Source organism: Crotalus tigris, unplaced genomic scaffold (genome assembly GCF_016545835.1).
Source record: "Crotalus tigris isolate CLP2741 ecotype Arizona unplaced genomic scaffold, ASM1654583v1 scf7180000017987.690289119674:8195010, whole genome shotgun sequence".
NCBI classification, from domain to species: Eukaryota; Metazoa; Chordata; class Lepidosauria; order Squamata; family Viperidae; genus Crotalus; species Crotalus tigris.
Window position 1 is genome coordinate 4715226 of NW_024096758.1, and position 18333 is coordinate 4733558.

General features: G+C 36.2%; 1 protein-coding gene across 11 annotated transcripts in view; it reads left to right on the top strand.

Moving 5' to 3' along the window:
* Window positions 1–18333, top strand: part of DTNB (dystrobrevin beta) — a 114736-nt gene that overhangs the window by 59508 nt on the left and 36895 nt on the right. For 4 of the 11 annotated variants that reach the window (XM_039346062.1, XM_039346061.1, XM_039346065.1 and 1 more), the window contains exons 11-15: window positions 8166–8255; window positions 11177–11267; window positions 15537–15622; window positions 17936–18049; window positions 18169–18265. In XM_039346062.1, the coding sequence (XP_039201996.1) occupies window positions 8166–8255; window positions 11177–11267; window positions 15537–15622; window positions 17936–18049; window positions 18169–18265 (478 nt within the window). Of the gene's footprint in view, window positions 1–1704; window positions 1771–7868; window positions 8116–8165; window positions 8256–11176; window positions 11268–15536; window positions 15623–17935; window positions 18050–18168; window positions 18266–18333 lie in introns of those variants that run through there. The other 7 variants (XM_039346064.1, XR_005557014.1, XM_039346067.1 and 4 more) reach the window with 7 other exon arrangements.

Below are 18333 nucleotides of genomic sequence, written 5' to 3' on the forward strand. Positions count from 1 at the left end.
GGTCCTGCTTAACATGAGTATCTGCTAAGAACCTCCAACAACCAGGATAAAGGGGCCTGGTGGTGGGTGTTTCCTGAAGCAGCTCCCTACTTCTGAAAGAGCTTGCTCCTTGATGCATGGATGGCCCCTATTCTCATGGCTTTCTGGATGCACATGAAAAGCACATTAATCTCCCAATAGGATTTTGGTGAATTTTCAGGTCACTTCAGTCATTTGACTCTGTGGCTTACAGGCAAGAACACACAAACAATACAGTGATAAAAAATATCAAAATGTCCAGCAAACATAATTATCTATTCATAAAACAATAGTGCCATATATAATCAAAACTCATCACATACTCTAGTGTCTCTGTCCGCCCTCAGTTTGGTCTCCAAAAGCCATGTTTTTTAAAACTTCCTGAATGTGAGGGAGTGAGAACATGGTTCTTCTATCTGTTGGGAGGCCATTCGATAGGAGGAGCCCTTCCACAAAGAATTCTCCTCTCTTAAGTTCCCTCTCTTAACATCTCCCGAAGAATGAAACAATCAGCAACTCTAAAGGCATGTGTTAGGCAAGTAGATCTTGTTTGGTGTGAGCTATTTCAAAGGTAGCCAGGATCCAGACCATGTAGGCCTTTAAAGGGGATCATCATTTTCTTGAATTGAACCCAGAAATTATATGCCACAATGTTCCCAGGTGGGCTTCTGAAGACTGTATCTGGGTTTGTTTGTCACACACAGTACTGAACATTTCAAAATTATATCTCAGCATTGATTATAATACTCAACACTTTCCATTGTGGAAACAACTGCATTTACAGAAGATACATGATTTGATCTATGCACAAAAACACATAATAGAAGACTACAGTAACTAGTCAACCTTGACTGGTCTTGAAAAGGTTAAGAAGGGTTGGACCAGATTTATTTGTTTTATTTTTTTTATGCTGCCCATCTCCCCTACAAGGTGACTCTGGGCAGCTTACAAGTGATAAAACAGTAAACAAATTAAAATATGAAAACATTAAAATTACACAAATTAAAATATTATTAAAAAGCATACTAAACCCAAAACTAAGAGAGCTAAGAGACTGACCAGACTGGTGTTTAAACAAAAGAATATTAGGAAATCCTAGGTTTTCTACTAGACTAGGAAGTTGAAAAAAAAAATCAGGAATTAATGCAATGGCAAAGTATTTCTAGTAAATAGTAAATCTAGCCAGGAAGCTAAGTGCTTGCATTTAGGAATCATGTGGTTAGTATGAATTCAGAATGTAATTTTCCATGCCAAACAAAACAATGGCTCTTTTTACACATAATTCTAAACCAGAGGGTTTTTTTCATTTTTTTTAGGTAAGCCATAGTTAACTAGCTTGTACATAGTGCTACCATAATGCAATGTGTCCATACTAACCAATTATATTACTATATACTATATGTTAACATACAAAACCAATGCAAAATATGTCAAGGCTTAAGAACCTGTTGAGCTAATTTGTTAGAGACTTGTAACTTTAAAAATAAAAAATTTGAGATTTAAAAAAATCCTGCATAAATAGAAAAGTCAGCTTTTTCCTACTAATAGCTTTCAGATCTCTCTACTGTGTTAAAGCTGAAATGTAGTTGATAACTTCATAGCTTCCAATAGCTAAATCAATCAAAGCATCCCATGATTTCTAATACAAATCTTCTTGAATTTGTCGTATTTTCTCTCTTCTCTTAGCCTAATATGCCTGGACTTGGTTGTGAATCAAGAATGCAGCTAAATCCTGTGTGATTTGAAGATATTGTGAGTTTAGCTGACTTATGAAAATGTTTGTCATTTAGAATGACAAATGTTTCTTAATGATTCAGAATCTCTTTCCAGCCTTTCTAGTAGTAAGAAAAGAAAAGCCATCTGTATTTTTTTAGATTCAGAGGCAAAAAAAAGATTCTAGGAAATTATAGGAAATTCGGAGGACCTTCAGTTTTTGTAGGAATCAAATGTAGTTTCAGTGATTTTGCTGACTAACACAGGAGTTTATTTTGCTTGCATCATGACCTGCTTGAGTTAGTGTAAATAAAGCAGAAATTACAGTCTTGAGCAAGCTCTCCTTCAAAGGAACCAAAACTTTATCTTGCTGCCTCTGGATTTGTTACTGCATGAGGAAATAGGAACCATTTGATAGTGGTCATATGATTTGTGAAAAAAAGAAGAAACAGGACAATGCACGATATGTCCACCTTTCATATGATATACTGTACAAGGATTCAATCTACAGTGTGCTGCATAGACAGAGATTTCACACTGAGAAAGACAATGGAGTTACTGAGATTTAAAATACATAATGCACCATTTGATTCATATATGCAAAAAAAATTGCATATTTGTTCTGCAGAAATCTTTTTAGGATCTTTAATGCCAATGTGCATCAGAAGAATATATCCAATGAACTAACAATTACAGACTTCTAAACAGACTTCTACTTCAGGAAGTTTGAAATCAGTTTTATTGTTCAGGTGCCCAATTCTATTTCAGGACTATCAAAACCATCCTGTTAACTCTTGATTTCAAAAAAATAAGTATCTAATTTTTTTTAAAAAAAGTATATTGAGAATATTTGAATTGCTAACAGAAACCTTATTATTATCCTATTTCCATTACTATTGAAAATTATCAGATTATGCATTACAGCTTTATACTAACACATATGTGTTTTAAGATTCCGGAATAAATACATACATTCATACAATAGCTAGCATGGTGAAATTTTTTAAAAAGATATTTAAAGCTTTATTTGAGAGGTATATTTTTAACCTGCAATTGGCATTCCAGTTCAAGTTCTGTTGTGCTTTTCCAAAGTGTTTGGAATGTACAGTATTTGTCCCCTTTTTTCTTATAGCTTTCTTTTTCCCAAGCCACTCATTTTAAGGAGGCTTCCTCTTGAAATCAAATAGGATTGTATTCTAAATGAATATACTTCCATATACATTTAATTTGGCAGCCCTATAACCATGTTTGCAATTGGTTAAACAACTATCATATTTCTGGTTCCATGAACTTCCTGGTTTAGGGTAGTTGGAAATGTTCCTTGTTTAACTCAGTTAAATGTTAGTTTAACTACAGTGTTGCCACAGGCATGCCTTTCCATGTAGCTATAACCTGAATTGCTATTATTCACTTAGGGAAGAGCTTTGTAGTTCAAAATGGCTCAAAATTTTTATAGACCCTAGAAGCTTGAGAAATGAATGGAAGTAATAGATCAAATCCTCTAAAGCAGGGTTGTCAAGCTCACCGCATCACATAACGTGTTGTGACATATCACGACTTTTTTCCCCTCGCCGGAGCTAGGTTAGACACAGCTTCCATGTGACACTTCCGGCCTTTCAGCCGGCAGTTGACATCCCTGCCTAAACTGAATTTGGTTATTTATCACAGATCCTTGCAATAGCCATTCTTATTTCTTGTCTGAATGATTATTTGTTTAAAAAACTGAAAGCTACAGTTTTGCAGACGAAGTAGCATACAGTTGTGCAAGCTGTAGGTGGTATTGTTTATTTTATTTTTTATTTTATTGATTTTTTTATAAAGAATGTTAACTAAAGTGGTGGGGAAAATGTTGGCTTTGCCCATCTTGAAAAGAAATTTCACTGATGGAAGATGCCATCTGTGACCAATCCAAGAGCAATAAGTCCAAACACCTTTGCCAGAAGGAATTTACATTATGGAACTTATGGAATCATTGTTGAATGGATACCTGGAGATCACCATGCAGGGATCCATTTCCATAGCATCCCTAGAAGATAGCTATGCAGCTTCTGCTTGTATACCTCCAACAAAGAAAAGTCCACCACCTACCAGGCTGATTGGATCTTATTTTTAGGGTTTTTTTCCTGATGTTCAACCAAAATTTATTTCCTTGTAATTTGAGTGTAATATTTCTTTCCCTATTTTCTGGAACGACTCTGGGTAATATTTTTTCTTACTTTTTCCATGACAACCATTCAGATATGTGTAGATAACTGTCATGTCTCCCCAAAATCTTTTCCAGGCTAAACATACCCAACAATGCCAACCATACTTTATAGGTTTTTTCTTCTAGCCTCCTTACATCTTAGTTGCTCTCCTTTGGAGAACTCTAGTTGTCAGTGTCCTTCATAAAAGGACAACTTGTACTTGTACCTGTTCCTTATTTTCCTTCTTTTGTCAATTGTTCTACTTAAGTCATTTGGACACAGTTCTACTCTGAAGAGCTCACTTCTTTTCCATGTTACTGTCATTATCTCCTGACAACAAGCTCACCTCTTGGTTTTTTTAAATTATTATTGGCATAGTCAAAAAAAGCCTTTTTTTTGTTATTTCTAATTTCCTTTACAAGACACACTTCCTTTTGTGCTTTTTAACCTTTGTAACTTACTTTCTATAGATACCAGCCTCTTATAAGTACATTTCCTTCAGGATTACACCCATCTTTCATTTTGTATACATGTCTCTTTTAACATTTCCCTTAGCTGAAAACTTTTATGGATCCATATTTTTTTCCTACTTATACTTAAATGCTAAAACCATTTAAACTCCATATGGTTTTGTCATATGACTTTGAATCAAGCAAATTGGAATTAGATACAAGAGACCTAGATTAGAGACTCATCACTTAATCACTCAGTTGTTAACTAGATAAGAGTATCTAAAAACAATATGCTTCCATATGAAATTGCTGGTCTTTTAAGTTCTGCTATGGAGGCTCTTTTTAGCCTTCAACGCTGATGTGAACAAAGACAATGGAGCTTTGTCCATGTTAGAAATAGTTAAGGAATACCTTTCTTAGAGAGGCCTGTCTGAACCAGTTTAATTGAATATTAAATGCTTTTATCTGTCCAGTTATTCAGTGAACCAGAATTTAATTTTCAGTGAACAAGAAAGGTACACTGTGTACCTACCCTGTTTTTATTGTCTATATTCTCATTCTCCCTCACTGTAATTTTAGCTTTATACTTATTGCATATTTTTCAGCTGAAAATTAAAAGTTTCTGAACAGAGGTAGAATATTTAAATTTATTCTTGTTTTTCAAATCATCTGGAAGGTTAATCTGACTTCTGAAAATGGGATTTGTGTCTGCTAAAACCTATTATCGTCTGTGAGATGTTCTGTCAAAATAAATTGACAATTTTTAAGAAGCCACAAGACTTTCTTTTGTGTTTCTTCAAATGATATACATTGTCAGCTTAATCTACCTCACAGGATTGGTATGAAAATAACTGAACCTAAGAACATTTTTGAACTCCTTGCAGGAAAATTAATATGTGAATATGATTAAGTATCTACCATTTTGTATTACTTTAGCAAAGTCTGTAGTGCATATCTCACATTTAAAGACATTTTCAGGAGCAATTCAGAAAATGAAACACTAATATAAATGACAACTTCAGTAGATCAGGGCTACGGATTTCTTTTACCCTCAAGATGAGTGGCCTATTTGTATTATTATGGACTATAATCTTTAATTCAAAGATGTGGGACTTCTGTTTGAAAGGTGAGGCAAATAATGTTCCAGTTTGAGGCATTGACGTGACATGGCTCATATGTGCAGGAGTTTATCAGTGTAAATCATGCTAACATATACACTTCCAATAATTTTATAAACATTTGTTCTGCTCTCCATTCCAGTGTATGTTAGAGCAGATAACAATAGAAGAAAAATGTTTTAAGAATTAAAAAGAGCAGTACCAAAATCATGTTAGCAAATAGTAAGTGAAATCACCCTTTATTAGTAAAATTTTCTCAGATTTTACCCAATGGAAAACTCCTTGAAGAGAATTGTATTTCTATGCAGAAGGACCCTTGTCTTGAGCTTCTCGCCTTAAGTGAAGGGTAACTACTTTCACTGCAAAGAGAGAATCTTCTCTTCATTTCCAAAGAGACAAAGAGCCATATTACTTTGAAAATATTGCCAGACATTCATCAGGGTGTCTGCCTCTTTTGCATTATCCAAGAAGGAAGCTAAATTCCTTGCCTTCCAATACGGTGCTATCTAGATCTTGTGGAGGGCCTCTTAGTTTATTACAAAGAATGGTTTTCATTGCCACTAAGCTCAACTTTATGGCAAGCTCATAAACCTGCACAAGCGAGCCAGCTGGAAAGTGTAATGACATTAAAGCAAGATGTGGGGTCAGAGGAGAGCATTGTAAATATTCTTAGGCCATAAATGTTATTGGAAAAGGTCAGTTGCTCCAAATTGGAAAAAAGATCTGATTTTCAGCAGGGGCCATGAGCTGCACAGCCCCATTCTGCCTTGTGATGGTGAATGCTCAGCAATTAATATTTTCTTCAGCCAATTTCATTACATCATAGATTATTAGGAGAAGGAGAACAGCTGTAAAACTAGGAGATTAATAGATAATAGCCAAGTAAGCAGTTACTGCAGATACCTCTCTACCTGTTTAAGAGAAAAAATCAATTTCATAAGCTTTCCTGAATATGGAAGTTGCCCTGAATGTTCCAGTTTATTGCCTTTCTGTAGTACAGACAATTAAGTCCCTTCCACTGTTGCTAGCGGCATTTTTCTTACAAAAGAATGAATTTGTGACAATGAATACTTTTTCACAATCTGGACAAAAAGAAATCAATTAAGAAACAGATTTATTGAACAACAGCATGGAGCATAATAAAGTAATCCAGCAAAATGTCATGAACCCAATCAAGCCCTTTTCAGATTAGTGAAGTAGGGCAACTTGAATTATTTAGTAACATTATTTAGTGTCCCCAATTAACCACTAAACTTTATTTCTGTAGAAACTGCCTAACCTTGTTGTATAAAATGAGTTCTGACTTCTTCAGGACAATTTACTCAGCTCTGGCAAGCTGACTCCTAGGCATAGCAAGATGAAGTCATCTCAAAAACAAAATACCTATATAAATATAATTCATATCTTAGAGAAAGAAAAGGAGTCTCCTAGTTGTTGTTTTGTAATAGGAAATATTAGATTTTTAAAGTTCAAAATGTCCCTAAAAATAACTTTATGCACTTTTTAAGACGTTTAGCTTGAATATCCAAGATGACGCTACATTCATATATAGTACATCAACCTCTGAAAAGATGGCACAGTAAAGTAGAATATCCATAATATACATTAATCATCTTACATTTACAAACTAATGAAATGTAAAATGTCCAAAATGGTTTTCCTCACCTTGCATTTCTTGTTTTTCCCCCCTCTGTGTTTGTGTGTGTGTGTGTGTGTGCGCGCGTGTGCTTTGTGCTTTGGTTTTAGGATATCCAAAAAGTGTTTACCTCATGTCTGATAAGTTTTCCAAGGACTCAACTGAATTGAATTTCCTCTGCTTTTTCTGAGACCACAAATGAGCTATCTATGTTCCTCTCTTCCCCCACCCCGCCTTATATTAAGCCTTCTTTTATATTGTACAAAAGGAAATATATGGGAAGCAGGCCCTGTCTATCAAAGGCATCCTTTGTCTAACGAGTCCTTACTTACATTAATGGACATCCTCTACCACTTTCTGCTCATGCTATGCTCTATTTTAGAGGCCAGATGGAAATAGTGAATTATATTCTATCTTACAGTTGAAATGGGACCTTTTTTTTAAGGAGCTAGGTAATCGATTATAGAAAGGACAAGGATTTGAGGTAGACCATGGAAGCCAATCTGATGCCTCAGCCTAATGACATAGTCCTCTAAAAACACCAAAATATGGATTTGAATATGTAGGATTATCAAAGAAAAATGTTTTAACTGGGCATCATTTAATTGTATGTCTGTTAGAACAATGCACCTGCTAATAATGCACATAAACAAAGTACAAGAGAGTGGTTATAGTTGGGGTTTGCCAAGTAATAAACATCCTTGCTCTCCCATGAATTAGAACCATGTTATATTCTGTTTTCTAGAAATGATGCTGCTAGTTTCCCGTCAGAATTGCAGACTCCAAATTAATAATGCAGTTTCAGAAGTGGAGAGAAAAAGAATATGATGACAGGCTACCTCATTCTTCATGTCTTGTTGATCCCTTACTTCTAACAAGAGACTGCTGCCTATTTAAGTCCGTCTCCCCTACTGCCTTCTAACGTTTACATATGTTAACTATTATTTTTAATCATGTTATATTCCTCAAATAATTTACATTATTTCATTGCTTCATCTTCATTTCTGTTGAGTTTTGCTTCCTTTGCTTTCAATATCCCTAGGTTGCAGCAAAGCCTCGCCCCCTCCGATGGGCTCAGTGATGAGCATGTGCTGATAGCAGCCTATGTGAGCCAGCTACAAAGCAGCACACGGTTAGTGCTAGGCAAGCAGATTGTGTGGAACGGGTGTGGGGTACATAGGGTAATTATTCTTTTCCTTTCATAACTTTGTTGGATGCCCTATATAGGCAGCTGGGTTGGCCCAGCGCCCATCCACTAAAACAAGTGTTAGGAAGGTCTGTGATTAATCATTTTTATTTTATCTATATTTGCTTGAAAATAGATTATTGATTTTAAAAAAATGTGGTTTTTTTTTCTAAATCTGTGACTAAATGTTATGAAGAAAAAAGAGCCAATTTAAAAATGAGATGTTTGTGGATGCACTCATTGGATTTCAAACAAGATTGCTTTGAAGGAGATTCTGTTTGTAACAATTTGATGGAAATTTGGAACAAATATCAAAATGAGGAGTTTTAACTGGGCTTCTTGCGATGGTTCAAGCAAATAAATGGTGTTGGGCATGAAATGTACGGTAACAACTATGAAATATTTTAATTTCTTAAAAACCCCTAAATGTGGGGAAGCATGAATAATGTTTTCTTCTAAGCTCCAAACGATGAACTACTGAGTTGTTATAGGGAGAATCATGATTCCTACTGTTCAAGCTGAGTAATTCATGAGAATGTGTTCCAATGGATAGTTCTAGCAGTTTTATCTAGAAGTAATCCCAGGTCTTTTCTAAGTTCCTGAATTTCAGATATTATTCTTGATTTCTTTAAAGGTAGCCCTGGGATGAATATACCAGTGATAAACTAGAACAGTGCACATCTATATTATACCATACTGATTTTGCTCATTCGTGCTAGATGCCTGATGCTTTGAGATAAAAAAATGGAGTTGGGTTGCCTTATGCTGCCAAACAGCTTTTTAAAAAGAATAGTATAAGGAAAATAATTTCTTCCCACAGACAAAACCAGTAAGCCAAAATAGGCAATGCGATATCTCCCAGCACCTTTTGATCCTCTGAGTGAGATCATTTCTAGAAGGGGCACTAATTAAATTGTCCTATAAAGCTATGATTTGCAAAGTGGTGTCCAATCTTCCTTCCAAAATGGGTTATGTTGTTTGTGTTACTGTATATTTGAAAAATAGTTTTAAAATGGGGAGTTGCCATTTTGAAAATCAGTGGGGCCAATTTCTAACATATTTATAAGTATGTATCTGGCCTCTATAGTCATTCTTAAAAGTAGAGAATACGGGAGGGTAATAGAAGAGATTGTGGAAGGTAATTTCAGTATTTGACTTTTCGTGAATGAATGCCTTGTAACTTGTACTTCCCTGATAGCTTCCATTTTAGGAAAGTTAACGCCCAATATTTCAAATGTGCCCACATGTATCTGCCATAAAATGTGGGAGCACCATAAACAGGTTTCCTTCAAAAGAAAAAAAAACAGAATAAAACAACAATAATTAAATAAATAGGTTGTTGTGACTTCAGCTTAAAAGGATCTGGGTTTACTTTTAGCTCATTGAGACATTAAAAAGTTTTCATTTTAATGATAAAACTTTTTTGATACATGGCATGGCATTGTTCTGATATAAGCAACTCTATCTGTCAATGTGATCAGGTTTGTCATGGTACAGCCTGTTCATATTACAAAAACCAATTAGGGCTAGTGAATAAGGCACCAAGCTGGAAACCAGGAGACTGTGAATTCTAGTCCCACATTAGGCATGCAAGCCAGCTGGATGACTTTGCCTAGTCACTCTCTCTCAACCCACAATGTTAGGCTAGGGCGGCCATCAAACTGGTAAGTCAAGTCCTGTCACAACCAATGGATCAATTAAAAAAAAAACCCCATATTCTGCACTTGGGGTAAAATACTAGGGGGAAAAAAGCCTGTTCATATTGCAGCTTTTAATCAGATTTCTGATTTAATTCCTCTTAAAGATTAGTGTTTTCGTAGCAGCCCTAGCAACCATTAGCAATAGAGAAAAGAATTGTCTTGTTTTGGGACCCATCTGAGGAAGAAGACTGCAGGAAATTTCTTGCTTTGGCACCTGATGTGATAAATAGCTACCCTCTTACTACCAGTCCGGTGGTAACCTGCAGTTATTCTGTCTTTCTTGTCTTAAAGGCTTGAGGCTGCAATGAAGAATTGCACAATGAAAACTTCACTAGAAGCAGTAGTCATTTTTAATGTTCTCCAGCCATAAAAATCCCATTCACATTGACCGGATTTTGGCATACCAAAGTATTTGATAACGTTTAATGTCCTTGAAAACCAAAGTATAAGATGCTTCTGCCTGTTAAAATACAAGGGCTTCACTTTGGATATGATTTTTTTTCTCATGTTGTCTTTCCAAGCCATTCATATGACTTTGTCATCATATGTTATTCTTTTGTTTCCCCTCCCCCCCATATTTCCTTTTTAGGGGACATAATGGGTTCATAGCAGAAACTCTATAAATGAAATTTCTATTAATGTTATTCTACTACCCTTTTGAAGAAATATGGCTTTGATACGTGCATTCATGTTCTGAGCATATGGGCCAATCACCCAATCAATATGCTGTGACACAAAGTCAGTGCAATGTTATTTTTTCTACTATTTCATATTAAAACATCTTTCACCTGTTTTTTAAAAACCCATGCTTAAATTTAAAAAATTGATATTGGAAATAGTGAGGCTAGTAAATGACAAGGGTGAGCTTGCCTACATGAATGCAGTACTCCCCAGAAATACTGTATGGAAAATATGTTGCAGTTCTACATACACTTTTCAACAAAATGCAGTTAGAAGCCATAATTATAGAATTCCCATGAATTATAACTTTTTGATGCAGAAATGAAATTGGGCATGATTGGCTCATGAATGAAGCTTGAGAATGCATTCCCAAGATATACTGATTTAATTCTGTACCACATTGGACAATCATTTAGATTCCTGGTGTGATTTGATATTCTAGAATGGCAAGTATCAATTGGTAAATGTGAGATCTCTTTCCTTTAGTAGTGTCCTGGACAGTCCTAGCAGACTGGATGAAGAGCATCGGTTAATTGCTCGGTATGCTGCCAGGTTAGCTGCTGAAGCTGGAAATGTGGTGAGCAATTGAATTTATTTCTTGGAATCTGAGCTTTTATCTTCTTTTATTTGGTAATCAAGGTGCAAACGTGAGATCCCAGACATGAGATAAGTTCCCAAATCCTTAGAAAACTAAATTAGGAGAAGAGCACTAAACTAGGAAATCTGAAGTCATCTTTCTTGGGTAGGGTCTCATGAGCAAAGCAATGGCTCATGCTAGTATTGCACAGTGTTTATTAAAATGAATTGATATATAAAAATAACATTCATGTAGTAGGATCCTTGCAGTCTCTTTGTGATGATGTACCACAGCGCAAATGCATAGGATAGATCCCAAAGAAGAACTCATGTCCTGATGGATCCCCACTTAAGTATGAGTGAGTAGTGTGCTGCAGCTTCCAAAAAGACCAATGCAATTCTAGGCTGCATCAATAGAGGGACACATCAAAATCGCAAGAAATAATAGTGCTGCTCTATATTACACTAATGAGACCACATTTAGAATACTGCATCCAGGTCTGGTCACCACGATATAAAAAAATGCTGAGGCCCTAGAAAGAGTGCTGAGAAGAACAACAAAGATGACAAGGGGTCTTCCTCATACAATGAACTACTAAGGGAACTAGGTATGTTTAGGCTCAAGGGAAACAGGATGGCAGTCTTCCAGTACTTGAAGAGTTGTCACGGGGAAGGGGGGGTTGATTTGTTCTCTATATACCATAGTGTCTGAGGATAGGACAAGAAGCAATGGTGGAAGCTTATCAGAGGGAAAATAAGCCTCTGATTCATTCATAAGGATGAATTTCCTGATAGTAAGAATGATTAATCAACAGAACAGCTTGCCTCCCAAAGTTGTGGGTGCTCCATTGCTGGAGATTTTCAAGGAAAAATTGGACAATCATTTGTCCAGGATGGTATAAGGACTCCTGCCTTAAGCAGGAAATTGAACTAGAAGACCTCCAAGGTCACTTCCAGCCCTATGATTCCATGAACTCCAATAAGCAGTGTTGTGATATGCTATTTGTCAGGGGGAAATCAGATCAGGCTGAAATATCAGGCTGAGATATGTAGCATAGCTTTCTAGCATGGTGCTTCCATTGTTGTATCAGATAATGAAGGCCATTTTTCTGTTTCCTCATCATAACCCAGTGCTAGGTATTGAGCCTGCAGAATTCTCCATGGGTAAAATGCACAGACACGTGCGCACATGTACACACACACAAACACACACTTTCAAAAAGGGGAAAGTCCACATAGTTTAAATAATGAAAAATAAACAAGAATGGTACTATTAAAAATCATAGTATGTCAGAATCCTGATATAAAAAATGTTGAGACTCTAGATAGAGTGCAGAGGAGAGAAATGAGATGATTAGGGGATTGAACGCTAAAACATATGAAGAATGGTTGCAAGAATTGAGTTTAATGAAAAGAAGGACTAGGACTAGCAGTGTTCTAATATCTAAGGGACTGCCACAAAGAAGAAGAGATCAACCTATTCTCCAAAGCACCTGAAGGCAGGATAAGAAGCAATGGATGAAAACTAATCAAGGAGAGAACCTTTCTAGAACAAAAGAGAAAATTTCTGACCAATACAATTAATCAGTGGAATAATTTGCCTCCAGAACTTGTGGGTACTGAAACATTGGAGGTTTTTAAGTATAAGGTTTCCTGCTTGAACAGGGGGTTGGACTAGAAGACTTCTAAGGTCACTTCCAACTCTGTTATTCTGTATTATTGTTCTTTTACATTCTCTTGCTGGCAAGTTTAAAAATAGTACCATCCAAAGTCATCTTCCAACTGATTTATGTTTTTAGTTGCCTTGAGTGTCATGAGCAATGTGTGTCCTGAGATGAGGAGATGGGAGGTGTTTGCATGTGACTCTGTATGCTCTTGAACATGAGTGCCACTTCTCACCTCTTGAGAATCTGTATCCTTCAGTGAGTCAGCAAGATGGATGCTTTCTATTTTTTATCAGCGGCTCAATTATTGCTATGCAGCTTGCAACAACTGCTTGTGTAAACTAGAGATATAAATGGAAAATGCCATGTCCCATATCTCTGTATCAAGATACGAGAGAAGGACAGGTGTTTCCACAAAAATCACATTTTAATTGATTATTAGTAAATTTTTAATTGCTAATGATGGATTTTTTTTCCAGGTTTTGTTTCCTGAAAAACCTTTGGGGATTAGGATAGATCACTTTAAACTGAATGCAAATATAATTTCAGAATGACTATATCACAAAGGAATATTGAGAATTAAGAAATTAACTTTTAATGACTATAATGTATTTAATCCCATGTTTCCAACACATTGCATGAGCTCAACAGAGCTAAAAGTGTTTTGCTGCTTGTTTTTGGTTTGTACTCAATGTCTGATGCATCTCACTGCATTGTCCAACAATAGTCAGCGAGCACTGATGGATTCCAGTTGTCCTCATACTATTTTTCCATTGTGACAATGTTCTGGTGAAACCTTTCATCATGATTGTCACTGACTCCATGAAGATCTTTGGGAAAGAAGTCCAAGTGTGAATGCAGAAAATGAATCTTTGGTAATATATTGCGCTTTATGGTCTTGTATGCTGTAAGAAATTTGTCAATCAGCTGAATGTAGTTTAGTGCTCTGTAGTTGCCAAGAAAATTCTCAACAACACCCTTGAATACTTTCCAAGCAATTTTCCCTGACCCTATTAACATATCTTTGAACTGCTTGTCATGGATGATGTATCTGATCTGTGGACCAACAAAAATGCCTTTCTGAATCTTGACATCCATTATTCTTAGAAACATCTGTCTCATATAACAAAAACCTTCACCTTCCTTGTTCATTTCTTTCACAAAAGTTTTATGTGAGGTGGAGGCACAAATATCTTTATTGGGTCAACAAATAGTTCATGTGCTACATTTTTCTGTCCTATCTTTCAGAGTGGCCATTTCTTTTTAATATAATGCGACTCTCTTGCATGGCTGTTCCATTCACACATGCAATAACAGTACTTTGTATATCTGAGTTGCATTCCAAGGAGCAGCACCACTACTTTTAGAGTTCCACAACTATTCCAGTTGCACTTGGTGTATTTTATGTGCTTCAACAACAGTTCCATGTTTACATATGTTTCTTTCATGTGTGCAGCTTAGCCAACAGGTACTGAAAGGTGTACATTGCCATTGTGTAACAAGACAACCTTGAAATTTAATACTGATGGATCAGTAGAGATGCCATTAAGGAAGATGATAGCTGTTGCTTGAGGTGATTGGGAGGAGAATGATGTAAAAAACGTTTTGTTACATGAGGAAGAGCAACAATAATCTTTTCTAATACTTGGCTGTAGTTGGCTGGCTAAATATAGGGACTTAGAATATGGCTGGACAGATGTGATAACACCTCACTATTTTGAGCTTTTTACAGTGTATCAGGTAGAATATTTAATACTGGGGTGCCTCTGGTTAAAATCATCAGGTTGCACTGGATATGGCCCAATTCACCCTTTATGGAACTAGGATTTGTATACTTGAAAGCCATGCTGGAATATTTGGTCAAAGTGTACTCAAAGGTTTTTTTCTAAAGATTCTCTAATCATAGCCAAGAAAAAAGAACCTTTTCAAAAGAAGGTAAAATATTTTGTGGATTGAAAGAATCTTTAATTTCTGGTTCTTTTTTACCTGTATGGAGCACAATTTGTCCTCCCTTCTTTTCTTATATACACTTTAGGGAATAATAGAATTGGTGACCATTCTTCAAAAATGACTGTAATAAACAGTAATAAAAATACATTTCCCTACTAATGCTCACATTTATGACAACAAAAACAGCGTGAAACTGATTAAGGTTACTCTAGTCAGTTCTACAAAAAAAGCATCCTCTTCTTTTAATTGGGACTGATGTTGCCTTAGATTCAGGCACTGTAGGAAAAAGCTTCATCCCAGTTCAGAACAGTAAAAACAAAACAACTGAAGAGTGCATTGAAAGTTTATTGAATCGTGGATCATGGGGTATTCTCAACAGGAGAAGACTTTAGAGTCCCAAAGGCAACTATCCCATGTTCTCCCCCCATATCAATTTCTTCTAACAAGGTGTTTCATTCAGTTTTTCTCATTGTACACTTTTTTCCTGCCATTCTTGCCAAATGTTGAGAAACTGCTCACTAAAACAATGTGAGCATGGAACCAAGCAACTTTTTCTGAATTCTTTTAATTTTATCATGAGTTTTCCATGAAAGCTTAAACTCTGTGTGTCTCTAGAGTTGAGTCAGCTTATTTAAATGTTGCCTGTTTTTCACCAGACACGGCCACCAATAGATCTGGGGTTCAGTTTTGATGCCAACAAACAGCAAAGGCAACTGATAGCAGAACTGGAAAACAAGAACAGGTGAGATATTGGGGCGGGAGGGAGAGTGAATAGTAGCTTTTATGGGCTCTTAAGGAAGCAAACTTTCTTCATCCCTACCTAATTGGCTGAGCTTCTCACTTACTACTATAGTTCTGATTTTCCTTCCTTCCTTCCTTCCTTCCTTCCTTCCTTCCTTCCTTCCTTCCTTCCTTCCTTCCTTCCTTCCTTCCTTCCTTCCTTCCTTTCTTTCTTTCTTTCTTATCTCAGGTTCAAGGTGACTATATTTTGGGGAGATAGAGCTGGCTTGGTGGTTTTTTCCTGGGGTCCAAGCCAAAAACTTCTAGATACTAATTGTAATCAGTGGGACAAGTTTCCTGATAAGCCATGTGCAAAATCAATCACTTGGATGATATGATTTCAGCCATTTATATTTATTTCTTTAAAAGTTTTGTATGGCGACCTATCTTAGAGCACAACTCTGGGCAGCTCCATTTTTTAGATCACAGGTGTGTCCAACTCGATCACATATTGTGACGTATCGCGACGTTTTTTGCCTTTGCGGAGGAGGGTGTGACCTGCACGTGATACATCCAGCCCGCAGGCTGCCAGTTTAACACATCTGTTTTAGATGGAAAACTTAAAACAAATATGCTTTATATATTTTAAATATGCCTTATAATATACTAAACATATTAAAACAATAGCAAAATTATGCCTCTAAAGCTTGTGGGAGGGGGGAACCTAGATTATCCCGTTTGCATGATGGGATCACTGCCTCATCTAGTATTTTCATCTCCTTACTCACTGTTACTTGTTCTATTCCTCCCTAAAACATTAAGTGCAACTTCCAGCCGTCAATTTACCATTTTCAATGCAACATTGCAACCATAAATAGTTTTACAAAACATTTAGAGAACAAGACCCCACAAGCTTGTAATGTTCATACATCTAATTTTCCTTCTGTTTTTCTTGTATTAAGAAATAATCTTTCTATAGCACTACATAATCTTATGCTTAATGGCACATCTGTGCTGTAAAAAGTGATCATTTTCCTATAAGCTTTCTTAGATAAATGTACTTGTTCCTTAGAATGTTTGAGTTCCTATGGTAACGGGATACATATAGCATCAAAAGAGTCCTGCTGGATCAGGCTGCCGGCCTTCCAACATCATCATCATCATCATCGTTACTATTACTATTATTATTATTATTATTATTACAACATTCTGTGTCACACAAAGGTCTACTAACTGTATTTGAGAAGCTCACAAGCCTGGAATGAATCAAAAGACCTCTTATACTGGCTGTTTGAGAACAACCACTGTATAATGTCACTGTCACTTATGGGAGAGATGGGCAGCATATATATTCGAGGAGCACGAAGCTGAAAGCACCAGCCTGAAGATGACGAATGGGACTTCGTCAAAACGTCGCCAAGACACTTCCAATTTTACGCGGGAGAAAACCCGAACAACCAAAGACCTACATACAAACACCCACGAAAACCTCAGAAAACATATATATATATATATATATATATATATATATATATATATATATATATATATATATATATATATATATATAATGTCTACTGCCTCTTTAGGGAGCAGGAAACAGTCGCCAATATTAATGGTTACTGATAAACTGATATTCAGCTCCTTTTAAAAGTTATTCAGTTTGGTTGTTATTGCCCCCAGTTGCTGGCTCTGGTTTTTCCAATTTAATTGTGTGCTATGTGAGAAAATATTACCTTTTTTTTTGTCTTGCAGTTATTTTCAATACATGATCTTGAGTTTTAAGACTATAACAGAAGGAAAACTCTTCCATGTTATCTAAACCGTGCAAGATTATATGTATCTGTATTATACATCCCTTTATTCTCTTTTCCAATCTAAAGAGCCCCAGGTGTTGTAATCTCCCCCTGTAGGGAGCCATTCTTCTAATCATTAGTTGCCCCTTTTTGCACATTTTATAACACTATAATACTCTTTGTAAGGTGCAGTGATCAGAACTGAGCACAATACAGCAAATGTAATCTCAGCCCATAGATTTCTATAATAACAATATTGTATAGACATTTCTGTTTCCAGTTCCCTTCCTAATGGTTTCAACCATGAGATTAGTCTTTTTTTATAACAGCTGCACATAAGAGTGACTTTTTTATTAAGCTGTCAATCAGGATTCCAACACCCTTTTCCTTGTCAGCCCCTACCAGTTCAGATTCTATTAATGTATAGGAAGATACCTTTGGGATATTAACTGGCCCTTTCAAACTCCAAAAAGCATATCCGCGGCATTTGAGCAAAAAAGAAGAATTGTGTTTAACTAATTTCACATTTATTTTTCTAGAGAAATACTGCAAGAAATTCAGCGCCTCAGACTAGAACACGAACAGGCTTCCCAGCCAACACCTGAAAAAGCCCAGCAGAATCCAACTTTACTGGCTGAATTAAGGCTATTGCGGTAATCAACCAACCTCTGCCAAATTAATTTAGGATACTGAATACAGAAGCAGTGATAATCAGAACAGAAAGAGCAAGATAACAAACTCATGAAATTATCCTTTTATTAAACTTGAATAGGCAAAGGAAAGATGAATTGGAACAACGAATGTCTGCTCTTCAGGAAAGCCGAAGGGAACTGATGGTACAACTGGAAGGACTCATGAAACTGCTCAAGGTACATCATGTCTGCACTCATCCTATGGCCAATAGTAACTGCAGTGCTAATTGGCCATTTGTGTTGTG